The sequence below is a fragment of the Haliotis cracherodii genome, unplaced genomic scaffold (assembly GCF_022045235.1).
Source record: "Haliotis cracherodii isolate W230 unplaced genomic scaffold, xgHalCrac1.p SCAF_2, whole genome shotgun sequence".
Classification (NCBI taxonomy): Eukaryota; Metazoa; Mollusca; class Gastropoda; order Lepetellida; family Haliotidae; genus Haliotis; species Haliotis cracherodii.
The window spans coordinates 13,925,171-13,938,829 of NW_027266275.1; the positions used below are offsets into that span (position 1 = coordinate 13,925,171).

Below are 13,659 nucleotides of genomic sequence, written 5' to 3' on the forward strand. Positions count from 1 at the left end.
GTCATGTGCAGCGTTAGAAATTGGCACTAGTCCTGTAGTCCTTACCAAACTGCCCAATAGTAAAGGTATCCTAAGGACTACTAGAAATTGGCCCATTTTAAGGGTTTTGCTATATGTTATCATTATAAGGACTAGTGGACAAAAACTGTTAGTTTCTAACCCTGCATGTGGGTACCCGGGTCCTACTCAGGACCTACCCAACCTACCTGAGTTACCCGTCCCAGCCCTAGTGGTGACATAATCAATATGCTGTGTATTGGCCAAAAAAATGAATCGCAATATACTTTGGTACAGGTATCTGTTTTGTTATATATATGGAGCTAAAGAGTTTGATGGTGATTGACAGTGATTGTCCACACAGGTCCTATTTTCTATACACTGCAGTAAATATTACACAGCATGGTCAGTTGCCGCCATTTTGTAGGCATGGATACAGGGGAGATAACAATGTAAGAAAAAAAAATCATTTCTGCATTTTTACTGTTTTGTCAATTTCAAAGGGTAACATCATTTGTGAATTAAGTTCTTTATAAATTTTAGGTAAATATTACCAATAATAACAAAATTTGTTAGAATATTTTACTCACTATACCAGAACACAGAAGAATATTTGAATATGTACTGTTTGAGAAATATATTTCAGTATACTGGTATATCGGTATAACTGTGCAGTCCTTGTCATTAAGTTTGATTTGTCAATGGAGAAAGTGTCACCAGCTGAAGTGAATTAGCCACACTATGCTTATGAAGCAGACGTAAAATCTCACAGAATACCTGTAAGTAAGCAAAATGTCTTCCTCGCAGTTATAAAGTAAGATATGATGAGTGAAGAAATTGGGATAAAACAAAGACTGGTCACCTCAGGGTCAGTATACTGCGATATACCGTCCGGGGACACCAGAAATGGGTCTCACACATTGTACCCATGTCGGGAATCAACCCGGGTCTTCGGCGTGACGAGGGAACGCTTTAACCACTAGGCTACCCGACCGTCCCACACAAAGTGGAGAAATGTCAGACATTTATCATGTTCATTTTGTACCTCTGTGATTGTAACACATAGAAGCATTAACTCACAATGCTAGAGCATACATTACAATGTTTCTGGTGAAAATAGTTGGACTGCCTGTTGGCTTTGGTATTTGGCTGTCAACATGTTTTTTTATATCAGTAAGTGGCTCTATGTTCAAATCCCCTCACATTTGAAAATCAATTACCCAGGTTGTGTTTTTTGTATAGCTAAGAGAAGAAACTGGAAATTTTCAGAACTGACTTAATCACTTGACGGTTTTGATTTGTTTCATGTTTTGTCATAAAAGATTTGTTCTAATCATTGCCTTGCAGCCTAATCCCTCTGCAGGAAAGCAACCAGCAGTGGCAGAAACTGAATGCTGTCAAGACGGAGCTGCAGCTTAGTGAGGTATGATATGTTAATGTAATTGGTATTATGGGAGTAATTGCTTGCCTTTGTGCTCACAAGGACAAGCTTGCTGTGTTGGCTTCCCCTGGGATGCTAGCTCTGTATGTCACTCCTTTTGTAGATTCGAGGGATGATTAGTCAAAGTGAAATGAACATTTTAATTAATTAACAGTGTTTGTGGATCTTTAGTTTTTGTTTTTGGTTCTTTTTGAGTTTCCTGTTCTTTTGTCACTGACAGTTTTGTTCTGTGGAAAAGCCTGATAATTGCACATGACAGTATCATGACAACTGTCATGGACAATTCCAGGGTGTCATGTTTGTGGTCAGTGCAGAATAGCTGCTCTTCTACACAGCAGGGGTAATTCAAAATTTACAAAGAAATGACAACAAAATCAGTAATTGTGCTGTCATGTGACTGGATTTGTGGTTCATCACTTGATTGTCTGGTTTATGTGCATGCTGCCATTGTATCACAGGAATTCTGCTGTCAACAAACACATACTTTTTTATGCAATTGTGCGAGTGGCGGGTGCTGGCAGTAGAGCAGGACATGCTTACTGTTTTCGTGAACACCTGGTGTCATCACTGATTTTCAGAAATACATTCACAATTTTCACTGTTACCTTACGCTTAATGGAAAAGATTCTGTTGGATAATCAAGACTGGCTATTGTCTGGTGTTACTTAATGTGTTATGTTTTGGGTTATATCAAGAAAACAAATAGATTGCAGAGAAGCTGGCTCTTATCTTTTTTTATGTACAGGTTGTTACCAGGGTGTTACCAGGGTGTTGCCAGGGTGTTACCTTTGTAAAACTACAGGTCCAGCCATACTACACAGTGATATGACATGTTTTATTACTAGACATGTCATGGTATTATTTGTAACAGTAATGATTATAAAACACAAACTTATGTTCAGTATGTTCAGAGACATAGATCTTTATTTTTTAGTTTCAAATTAGTTATTATTTTAATTGATAAATTGTTTAATTTATTTATTTAGGGTTTATTTATTTTCTGTGTCCACTGGAGGCACATTTATCACCTCATACCCTGCCCCACTATTTTCTAATCCTTGTTTGCTATTTTTAGTTTTGTTTTTAGATTTGACCTTTCTTGAAACTGTCATTTCAAATTCATTCAAACTGCTTTTGCTGTTTTCTGTATCTTCACATACTTGAATAAAAAATATTTCCAGAGTGTTTGATTTTGGTAATAAAATCAGTGATGGTCAGTTATTTTGACAGTCTTGGGGACATTGTGATATTTCTTCGCCTGATCTTTGAACAAAACCTGTTTGTCTGTCTACAGTTTATCCCTGTGGAGGTGGATCATTGCCCCAATGCATTTGGCGTGGCCCTTGTCCACAAAGATGGCTGGAAGATTGTATATTCCGGAGACACCATGCCCTGTGGACGCCTCGTGACGGCAGGCAAGTAAACCAACTCTCATGGTCTAGCGGCGGAAAATGAGCCGACTACTCATGCTAAAGATGAGGTAGTGGACTTATCAATAGTCATATCAGGTGGAAATGGAGAGCCAAATATCCCCAAGGTGTTGGCTTGGGTTATAAGTGGCAGACATTGTCAGGTAGTGCTCCCAAGGCTTGAGATGCTATGTACTTGATATGTAGGGCACTTCAATGGTGTTCTTGTGTTTGCAGGTCAAGGTTGTGACCTGCTGATCCATGAAGCCACGATGGATGATGATCTGGAAGAAGAGGCTAAGCACAAATGTCACAGGTAAATGTCAAGAGGGCCACAATGGACATTGATTTGTCTGATTTACTAGTTGATGTCCCTGTTGGTCCATCTTCTCGAGGCAAATGAGTTAACTGACTTTGAAAGTCCAGTTTCCTCCCTTGCAGAACTAGGCTGGTATTATGGTGTTACATTTTGGTTAGACTGATGAGTCTATGCATAGTCCAATCAAAATCACGTTAAGAAATCGAAATCTGGTTCGTAAACTGTCATGCAGATTTCAGTTGATTACAGATATTTTCAAAAACTTTTCATTTTTTTAATCAAGGTGCAAGAGGCATTCGGCTAGCCTAGTGGTTAAAGCGTTAAGATCCGGGTTTGATTCCCAACATGGGTACAATGTGTGAAGCCCATTTCTGGTGCCCCCCGCTGTGATATTGCTGGAATATTGCTAAAAGCGGCCTTAAACCATACTTACTAATCAAGGTACTCACATGATTTGATGCACTTTGCGATGTAAGACCTGTTTGATCACAATATAGATCTTAATTATTGATCCAATCGGCTTGACTAGGCCCTGATATTTTGTTTGAAGCAAATGCAAGTGATACAAGTGGCAGAAGCTGATTGGTCAATGGGAGAGGCAGAAAAGGGACACAACTGTTAATAGCCACTGGTGGCGCTACGATCGAGGACAGAAATTCCAGCCTATTTCGGTGAGGGTGGAAACTGGACTTTTATAGTTAGTTGACTCTCTTGCCTCAGGAAGATGCTGTTGGTCAGGCTGAATCATGATTGAAGCAGTGAATGAAAAGAGAAAAAAAATGTGTTTTGAAACCGTCAATTCATGTGGAATTATTTTAGTGTTTGTTGTCTGTCTGTTAGGTCATTTACTTTTTTGGGAACAGGACAGATGTGTGGGGATGAAAAGAGAGCTGTCTTATGTTATGATTGATGGGGATTTTATGTCCTCAAAATGATGCACTCTCCCCAAAAATAAGTCATTGTTTCATACTTGACCATGTCTTTTCATGACCTCCCAAGGGCGGTCGGGTAGCCTTGTGGTTAAAGCGTTCCCTCGTCATGCCGAAGACCTGGGTTCGAACCCCGACATGGGTACAATGTGTGAAGCCAATTCCTGGTGTCCCTAAAAATATAATCAAGACAAACCGAGATTCGAAACCGTTATCATAGGTTTCTGACGTACACAAGGGACACAACTCTACACTGTGGAAACTACAAGTAACACACACGGGCAATAGTTTCATGACACAGTTATTTTTGCAGACCATCAAGAAACATAAAACATAAGGAGGCATATTTCTTTCATTCACTTCCACACATTGTCAACCAGCCAGTACATGATTAAATAGACTAACCCTCACATCCTGAGTGACTTAGTGTCAAGAGTCTAATCAGGAAAGTTCACAAGCCGGACACATCTCAATAGCTTGAATAACACAGAGTAGTCCAGAGTCTGGACACTAAGTTATCTTTTCATCACAATACTTCCTACTCATAAAAAATAACATGCAATAGTATATTGATCTTTCATAATCTCAACAACAGGGTGTCGCAAATCTTTACAGACACAGTTAAGGCTGTTGTTGCCGCCGGTAACCACTAACAATAATTAAAAGTGCTAAACGTTCCAGATTTATTGTATGTGAAGGTGATTGTTCTGTCATGACATGCTGTCTTTATATTAATCATACAAACTAGAGATTTGGTTAAAAAAAAAGAAGGCATGTCTGACCTCATACAATGCTTCCAGTTGTTGGCATATAGACTTTTTGAAAGGTCAAGGTCAGCTGTATGGGAATATGGAAACTGAGCAAAGGGTTCAATGTTTCGATGCCACATTATCTAAGCTTATGTTTCTTCACTTATGAAAGCATCAAATGTAGAAACTCATGTTATGATGTATTTAATGATCATTTCCTGCAACAAATCAATACACTACGTCTTTTAAGTTTTTCTATTACATTCATTAAGTTGCTTTTGGCTTTGTATAAATATTCTGTTTCATTAAGTGGATATTTCTGTACTTTTATGGTTATATTTTGATTTAATCAACTAACATTAAATATTATTTTAAACATAAGTAGCACATGGAAGCAAAGGAAAACACGAGGAAAAAGGATAGGTTTCACATCTAAACATAAAGACATGATCATTGATGTTTTCCCTGTCAGATCTCTCAGCCATTCTAATTAAGTATATGAAAGTAACAACATTTTATTAAAACATGCTTTTGGTAGCAGCTGGACAGGGGATAATCCCCATCGTGTTTGGAGGGTAGGACTTGGACGAGTCCAAATTTACTACCTAGGTACCCACCTCCCTATTACCAGACCCTACCCGGGTACCCACTGTAGGTCTCAGGAGATGTCTCAAAATGTCCGATTGAGACATGATTAGCATAGCCCTGGCAAAACATTTTTAGATACATGTATTAAACAATCTGGTCATTCATACACTGAAGTTGAATTAAGTTATATCTTTATTCAGCCATATAAAAAATCAGAAGGAACGGGTGCACAATCAGAAAGAAATGCGAACATTAGTGACTTGTAGTGTTACCATAGAGTTCTAGATAATTTTTGTCATTACACATAATCAAGTGACTATCTACGGGTCCGGGTAGTCCTGTGGGTACCTGGGTCCTACTCAGTACCCACCAGACCCGGGTACCCGAGTTACCCATCCCAGCCCTGTTGGAGGGGTAATTTCATGTACGGGACCAACGGATGCTTAGATAACGATAACACATAGTATTTTCTTCAAATCTTAATGTCTCAGGAACAACAAAGTCCGTACACTGGGCTGATGTTTTATTTGGCTATGGAAGAGTCCTGTAAATATTACAAATGAAATGTTATGTGGCTTGGTGGTCCGGCATGGTGTGTCCGGCATGGTGTGTCCGGCATGATGTGTCCGGCATGATGTGTCCGGCATGGTGTGTCCGGCATGGTGTGTGCGGAAGGTGAGTGTTCACACTGACCATGTAGTTGTTTTAGCTAGTATATTATTTATTTCAATAATTTAACAGTTATCTGGACTCTAATATGTTTTAAACATATTTATTTCACAACTTGTGAACTGGATTGGTAAACAAGCAAAAACTTATTCGAATACCGCTCCAGAATTAGAATACAATATAATATGACAAAAGTACAGTCAAGGAATACAACTGTATATATGTTTTTATTATAGAAACTACGTTGTCGGCGCTGTCAGGTCTCATTTTTAGTAGTAATAGTGTACTGCAATGTACGGCAAGGAATAGCATTATAAATTTAAGATGCTATGTAAAATCACAAAACCTATTGGATAGCTGAATGTAGTCTTGTACTGATTTAAGAATTTCTAAGTTTATTTTGGATGTCCTTTCAGGATTACCTAAGAATTGAATTTAGATCATATCCCTTAACATAATAGTACATATTCTGTCTTAAATCATTGTAATTTGGGCATATGACTCAGGACTCTAATATAATTCACACATGAAGAATGAACCTATTGAGGGACTGCATGTGCCAGGGGCCTGGCTGTACCTCACAGACCACAGTTAAGGTCGGCTGTTCAAGCCAATATTAGGTATGAAAAAAGGTGGTGACATAATTGAATAATAACAGATTAGTAAAATTTAACCTGCGACATTAAATTTACATAATTCAAAGTGCTAAGGTAAATGTGAAAATAGCATTGTGATAATCGTTAACTGGTTTCTGGTTGTGAAAAATTATCTCTTCTCCCACTCATTGGTATAGTCTATGTTTCAAAACTTTTTCTTCTTGGGTGGCATTAAGCTACCTGGATTGTGATCGCAGTATCATCCTGTTCATGCAACTTGCAGTATCTCAATGAATATTTGTACAGATTTGGATGCAACCCCTCAAGATGATTTTTGGCATCGATCACCGCTCAGCGAGACATTTTGTGCTTTGTGACAAAGTCTTTGGTGTTAGGTATGGTCGTGCATTCTCTTTGGAAACTTTTCCCATGAATGGAAGTTTGACGTCTTAATCATGAACTTGTGTTCAGAAAAATGCAAGTGCTGACCCCTCTTAGAATTGTGAAAATACTGTAAATCAACCTGCGCATTTGCCACAGTGGAATACTGTCACTTGCCTGTAATTCCTTTCATAGCGAAAATGGCACGTCAAACACGGGGAAACCTGTTTCAACATCCACTAAGGGGAATCCCAGCATCGGCTGAATTTGTCGTTAGGGGAATGATTTCTCCTGTTGTTTTAGGTCTGTTTTGTGCTATTTCTGTCTTTCAAATTATATTTTGGTCCAGAATTAGTGATTATGTATGCCCTAAAGTATTAAAATCTGCATAGTTGCTCTGTTGATGTTACTTGCCCTTATACATTTACTTTCTCAATGAAGAAGGTGCTTGAAGAGAGCTTGAAGTCTATTAATAGTGCTTCAGAAGGGCTGGAAGTCTATTTACCGTGCTTAAAAAAGATTTGGAAGTATATTACAGTGTTTAAAAAGAGCTGGAAGTGTATTAACAGTGATTAAAAAGGGGAGGAAGTGCATTAACAGTGCTTTAAAAGGCCTGGAAATGTATAAACTGTGCTTAAAAAGCGCTGGAGGTGTATTAACAGTGCTTAAAATGAGCTGAACATGTATTACAGCGTTTAAAAAGGGCTGGAAGTGTATTACAGTGCTTAGAAAGGGCTGGAAGTGTATTAGCAGTGTTTACAAAGAGCTGGAAGTAAATTAACACTACTTAAAAGGAGCTGGAAGTGTATTAACAGTGCTTAAAAAGAGCTGGACGTGTCTCAACAGTGCTTTAAAAAGGCTGGAAGTGTATTAACAGTGCTTAAAAAGGACTGGAAGTGTATTAACATTGCTTATAAAGAGCTGGAAGTGTCTTACAGTGTTTGAAAAGAGCTGGAGGTGTATTAACAGTGCTTAAAAAGAGCTGGAAGTGTATTACAGTGCTTACAAAGGGCTGGAAGTGTATTAACAGTGCTTAAAAAGAGCTGGAAATGTATTAACAGTGTTTAACAAGAGCTGGAAGTGTATTACAGTGCTTAAAAAGAGCTGGAAGTGTATTACAGTGCTTAAAAAGGGCTGGAAGTGTATTAACAGTGTTTAACAAGAGCTGGAAGTGTATTAACAGTGTTTAACAAGAGCTGGAAGTGTATTAACAGTGTTTAACAAGAGCTGGATGTGTATTACAGTGCTTAAAAAGAGCTGGAAGTGTATTAACCGTGTTTAACAAGAGCTGGAAGTGTATTAACAGTGTTTAACAAGAGCTGGAAGTGTATTAACAGTGTTTAACAAGAGCTGGAAGCATATTAACAGTGTTTAACAAGAGCTGGAAGTGTATTAACAGTGTTTAACAAGAGCTGGATGTGTATTACAGTGCTTAAAAAGAGCTGGAAGTGTATTAACTGTGTTTAACAAGAGCTGGAAGTGTATTAACAGTGTTTAACAAGAGCTGGAAGTGTATTAACAGTGTTTAACAAGAGCTGGAAGTGTATTAACCGTGCTTAAAAAGAGCTGGCAATTGCAGAGAAACAAACCTGCCTTCAACAGACCGTATAGAAATACTGATATAATAAAATATTTCAGTCACATTCAAGATTGAACAATTTACAGAAGTAGTTGGATATGTCAGAAGCAGCATGAGGGCCGTGTTGCAACAATAAAGAGATAAGGCTGCATGATAGCTGTGAGGTATTTTATGACGGTTTGAATAGGATAACTGAGCATGGCCTGTGCCTTACAACATAGTGCTCATGATCATGCTAGGACACACTGTAGGGGAAATATTGACATGCATATGATGGGGAAAAATGTCAGGTGATTGGTTTATGGAAAACTTGAAGCTCTAAAGTTGTTGAATCGATTGTGTTGAGGCCTGGTCTTTCTAGTGACTAATTGACCTGTGTGTAGATGAAAAATGTTTTTCAAGAGAGGTTTTGGGCTTGAAAAGGCGTGAAAACTGTTGGAAATGTGACCCGTAACATGTGAATAAATCTCCAAACCTGAGGCAGTTTATCATGTCGAGTCATATTGGACCTAGATCTCTTGTCCAGAGGCTTTATGCCCATGAGTGAGTGAGTGAGTATAGTTTTACGCTGCTTTTAGCAATATTCCAGCAATATCAAGCAATGACGTTGATCCAAATTGCGTGGATCGATGCTCATGATATCAATCACTGGATTGTTCGGTCCAGACTCAATTATTTACAGACCACGGTCATATAGCTGGAATATTCCTGAGTGCGGCGTTAAACAACAATCAACATCAACATCCAGAGACTTACAACTGTCATGTTTCCATGTTGCAGCACCACTTCACAAGCTATTGGCATAGGACACCAGATGGAGGCCAAGTTCACCCTGCTGACCCACTTCAGTCAGAGATATGCCAAGTTACCATTAGTCAGTGGAAAGTTCACCGATAAAGTGGGCTTCGCATTCGACAATATGAGGGTAAGACATGTTGTCTCTGGAACAGTTTTGCATCTTGAAGTTGTTTTGCTTTAAAATGTTTCAAAGTTGGAACAACTAATGTGGTATGATCATGATGATAAGGCAACTTTATTGCATATTGGAAATGTCAGATTTAATAGCTGTGCAAAGCTTTGTAATATTGGTATGAATATCAACAGACATGTTCTTACACTGTCAAGTTTCGGGCCTTGTCATGATCAACTACAAAAGAAAAGCTCAACTAAGAAAGGACCAATTTCGCTAACTTTGTGAGAAAATAAAACTGAAAGCAAGTCTGTGATGCAAGATGCATTCTTTTACTGCATGTTTGTGGTGTTTTTATCTTTGTCACAAAAACAAGTTTAAGTCAAGGATTTGCTCTCGGTCAAATAGTACAAAAAACTCTATGCTCAGCCTATTTGACACATTTTATCTCCATCATCTGGTGATGTGTTGAGGTGAACAAAGTGTACTTTCATAACCATGATCCATGAAGATCTGGGTCAGAATAGGTCTTCAGCAACCCGCACTTGTCTCTCGGCGTGAAGATCCGGGTTAGAATAGGTCTTCAGCAAACCATACTTGCTGTAAAAGGCGACTATGCTTGTACATGTATCGCCTGGGAATGCCCCTGTTTACATTGTCACAAATGGATATACCATCCATGGTGCATCACCCGGGATCAAGGGCAATTAGTAAATCTGGTGACCCGTGAAGATCCGGGATAGAATAGGTCTTCAGCCGCCCACGCTTGCCGTAAACAAACGACTATGCTTGTTAAGAGGCATCTAACGGGATCGGGTGGTCAGGCTCGCTGACTTGGTTGATGCATGTAATCGATCCCAATTGCGTGGATCGATGCTCATGATATTAATCACTGGATTGTCTGGTCCAGACTCGATTATTTACTGACCGCTGTCATATAGCTGGAATATTGCAGAGTGAGGCGTTAAACAACAAACCAACCAACCAACCCAATTGGATCGATGCTCATTATGTCAATCAATCCCTGACGTGGCTCGCTGACTTAGTTGATGCATGTCCTCGTATCTCAATTGGATCGACCCATGAAGATCCAGGATAGAATTGGTCTTCAGCAACCCATGCTTGCCGTAAAAGGCGACTATGCTTGTCGTAAGAGGCGACTAACGGGATTGGGTGGTCAGGCTCGCTGACTTGATTGATTCATGTTCAGAAAGACTTGCGCTTTTCTTAAGTTATGCATGTATGCTGTGGGCTACAATATGTCTTGAGATACCTAATCACTTTGTGGGCTGGCAACGATGCTACAGTAAACTATTATCATGAGTTCCGTAGTATGTCTTTGTCCACACAGCACTATCTACTTTGGCATCCAGAAACTCTGAGTAATATATTGTGTGGTCCAATGCATGAACATGGGATCCCAGGCTGGTGACGGGTCTCGTTTCACTTGATTACCATCATTTAGCTAACTTGCTGTCATTGCACATGGTCAGGAGATGGTTATGTATGGGGATTTCAGTGTACTGACACACTGAACTTTGAGTGTATTTCTTACCAGAATGGAAATACCGTATTCGACGTAATAAGCGCCCCACTCTAATAAGTGCCCACAGCGATATTTGCTAATATATTTGCTAGTGAACAATACCAATTAGCACCCCTTCCGATCTATCAGTGTACACAAGACATATTTATTTGCGTATAATACGCACTCGTGTGTTATTTGCACCCTTAATTATGGGCAATTAAATTCTGGAAACATTGTATCTCTCGTATATAAACAATTCAGGCTGTCAGCATAAACAAACAATTTTTTCTTTCAACTCTGTTTTTTTTTTCACCAAAGTAATATTCTCATAAGAGCCCCCTATTTCTTATTTTGAGAGCGCCCTGGGCGCTTATTAAGTCGTATACAGCATCAGTTTTTTGTAACATGCAGGCCACAATTTTGATAGATTAAATTATTCATATAGCCATACCTTTTATTATCCAAAAGGACTCGCGGTGGAAATGTGTCCATTCTGAATTTATATGTGTAGGACGCAATATTTCCTGTGTGGTTTGTTTGTTTGTTGTTTGACGCCACACTCAGCAATATTCCAGCTATGTGACGGTAGTCTGTATATACCGGTAATCAATTCTAGACCAGACAATCCAGTGATTGACATCATGAGCTACGCAATTAGAATATGATGACATGCGTCAACCAATTCAGTGAGGCTGACCACTCAATCTTGTTTGTCACCTCTTACGATAAGCATGGGTTGCTGAAGACCAATTGTAACCCGGAATCTTCACGGGACTCTAGTGTGGCGAATCCTTGCTCAGTAAAGTTTACGTAATGGCTTCTAAAACCTAAATTATGTCTTTAAGATCCAGTCATTACAAGGGCAATTTTGATTTTTGTGATCAATAGCAAAAAGTTAACTTAGAGGTTTGTTTGGATCAATGCTATAATCCATCTCATGTGAATCAATTGGACGCCAAATGAAGTTAATTAAAATGATATTTACTTGTTATGTATTGCAATAATATTATATCATACTACATATTACATTCATTGTTGCTGGTTGTGAAAGTTGGTGTCTTGTTTATTGTTTGTCAAATTTTCCTTGATATATATGCAGGAAATATTAGAATTTCGATAACAACAATGAGCTGAACATGTTTAAGTCTGACATATGATTTCCATGTAATGTTAGTGCTGAAGCTCAGACCCATGAAGATTCCGGGGTAGAATAGGTCTTCAGCAACCCATACTTGCCGTAAAAGGTGACTATGCTTGGCTACTTACGGGATCGGGTGGTCAGGCTTGCTGACTTGGTTGATGCATGTCATCAATCCCAATTGCGTTGATCGATTATTTACAGACCGCCGTCATATAGCTGGAATATTGCTGAGTGCAGCGTTAATCAACAAACCAACCAAACCAAGCTGAAACTCATCCTTTCATATTTCTCAACGAAACCATGCTGTTCAGATAAATGAGGCTGCTCTTGGTATGTCACAATATACCACTGGCATGGCTTCATTTCGATGAAAGAGAGCAGCTATTTGGACTAATAGATACAGCACTGAAGGCAGCTATTTGGTCTAATAGATACAGCATTGAAGGCAAGCCTATCTAAAGGTTGTATACATTATGCAACAATTTCTCTCCAATAGGTAACCTTGAGTGATCTCCCGTTGCTGCCTCTCTTCACTGAGGCAATGAAAGCTATATTTGCTGATCACTACAATGACATGGAAGAAAAAAGCAGAAAGAAGATGAGAAAGAAAATCCTCATAAAAGACCTAATGGCGAATGCAAGTACATCAGAAGCGGAGGAGCCAAAGACAGATGACAAAAAGGCCCCGGAGATATCTGAGCCAGCTGAAGAAGAGTCCCACTCTGTTGTGCAAACATAGCTTAGCACTCAGTAGGGAGCCCGCTGGGATCTGATTGAGATTCTCCGATTTTAAATGGGAGAGGGAAACATCCTCTCGCAAAGACACAAATGGACATCAGTGAGTCAAATCAATTACTAGCATTCATCCAAGTCGAGCTCATGCTCTGTCATGTCTGTATCTAGGTTTGTATGTTACAAGTCCAAGTTTTCAAAGATCCATCAGTCTTGGAATCCTTTAATACTGTTACACAAGATGTGATGATTTGATCTCGTTAGGATAGGGATTTGTCTTTGTAGAATGGGTGACATTGGAGTGCTTCGTAATTGAATCTAAATAGAACACTGTACAGTGATGATGTGTACATATATTTCTCAATGCAATAAAATAAGAGAAAATATTCCCTTTTTCTTTGTGAATTCAAGCTGGCAGTTGGAAATGGTTCTTAGAACAGGTTGGTATTATACATGTTCAGCGACTTCAGTCACTGGCCACTTCTTTATCATCTATTTCAATTGAACATGTCAGGAAGCCAATTGGAGCCCTTGTCATGGATATTTGTACCTGGCTATATATAGCAAACACATTGTCTGAGAGTGGTGTATGCCCTTGTCATGGATATTTGTACATGGCTGTATATAGCAAACACATTGTCTGAAAGCGATGTAAGCCCTTGTCATGGATATTTGTACATGGCTGTATATA

The 13,659-nt window shown here is 39.0% G+C and overlaps 1 protein-coding gene across 1 annotated transcript in view; it reads left to right on the forward strand.

Moving 5' to 3' along the window:
- The window catches only part of LOC139468719 (zinc phosphodiesterase ELAC protein 2-like), a 59,143-nt gene extending 45,886 nt beyond the window's left edge, over positions 1-13,257 (forward strand). The window contains exons 17-21 of the mRNA XM_071250843.1: positions 1,345-1,420; positions 2,733-2,853; positions 3,085-3,163; positions 9,438-9,582; positions 12,733-13,257. Coding sequence (XP_071106944.1) covers positions 1,345-1,420; positions 2,733-2,853; positions 3,085-3,163; positions 9,438-9,582; positions 12,733-12,975 — 664 coding nt within the window. The 3' untranslated portion in view covers positions 12,976-13,257. The remainder of the gene's footprint in view (positions 1-1,344; positions 1,421-2,732; positions 2,854-3,084; positions 3,164-9,437; positions 9,583-12,732) is intronic.
- The last annotated feature ends 402 nt before the right edge of the window (positions 13,258-13,659 follow it).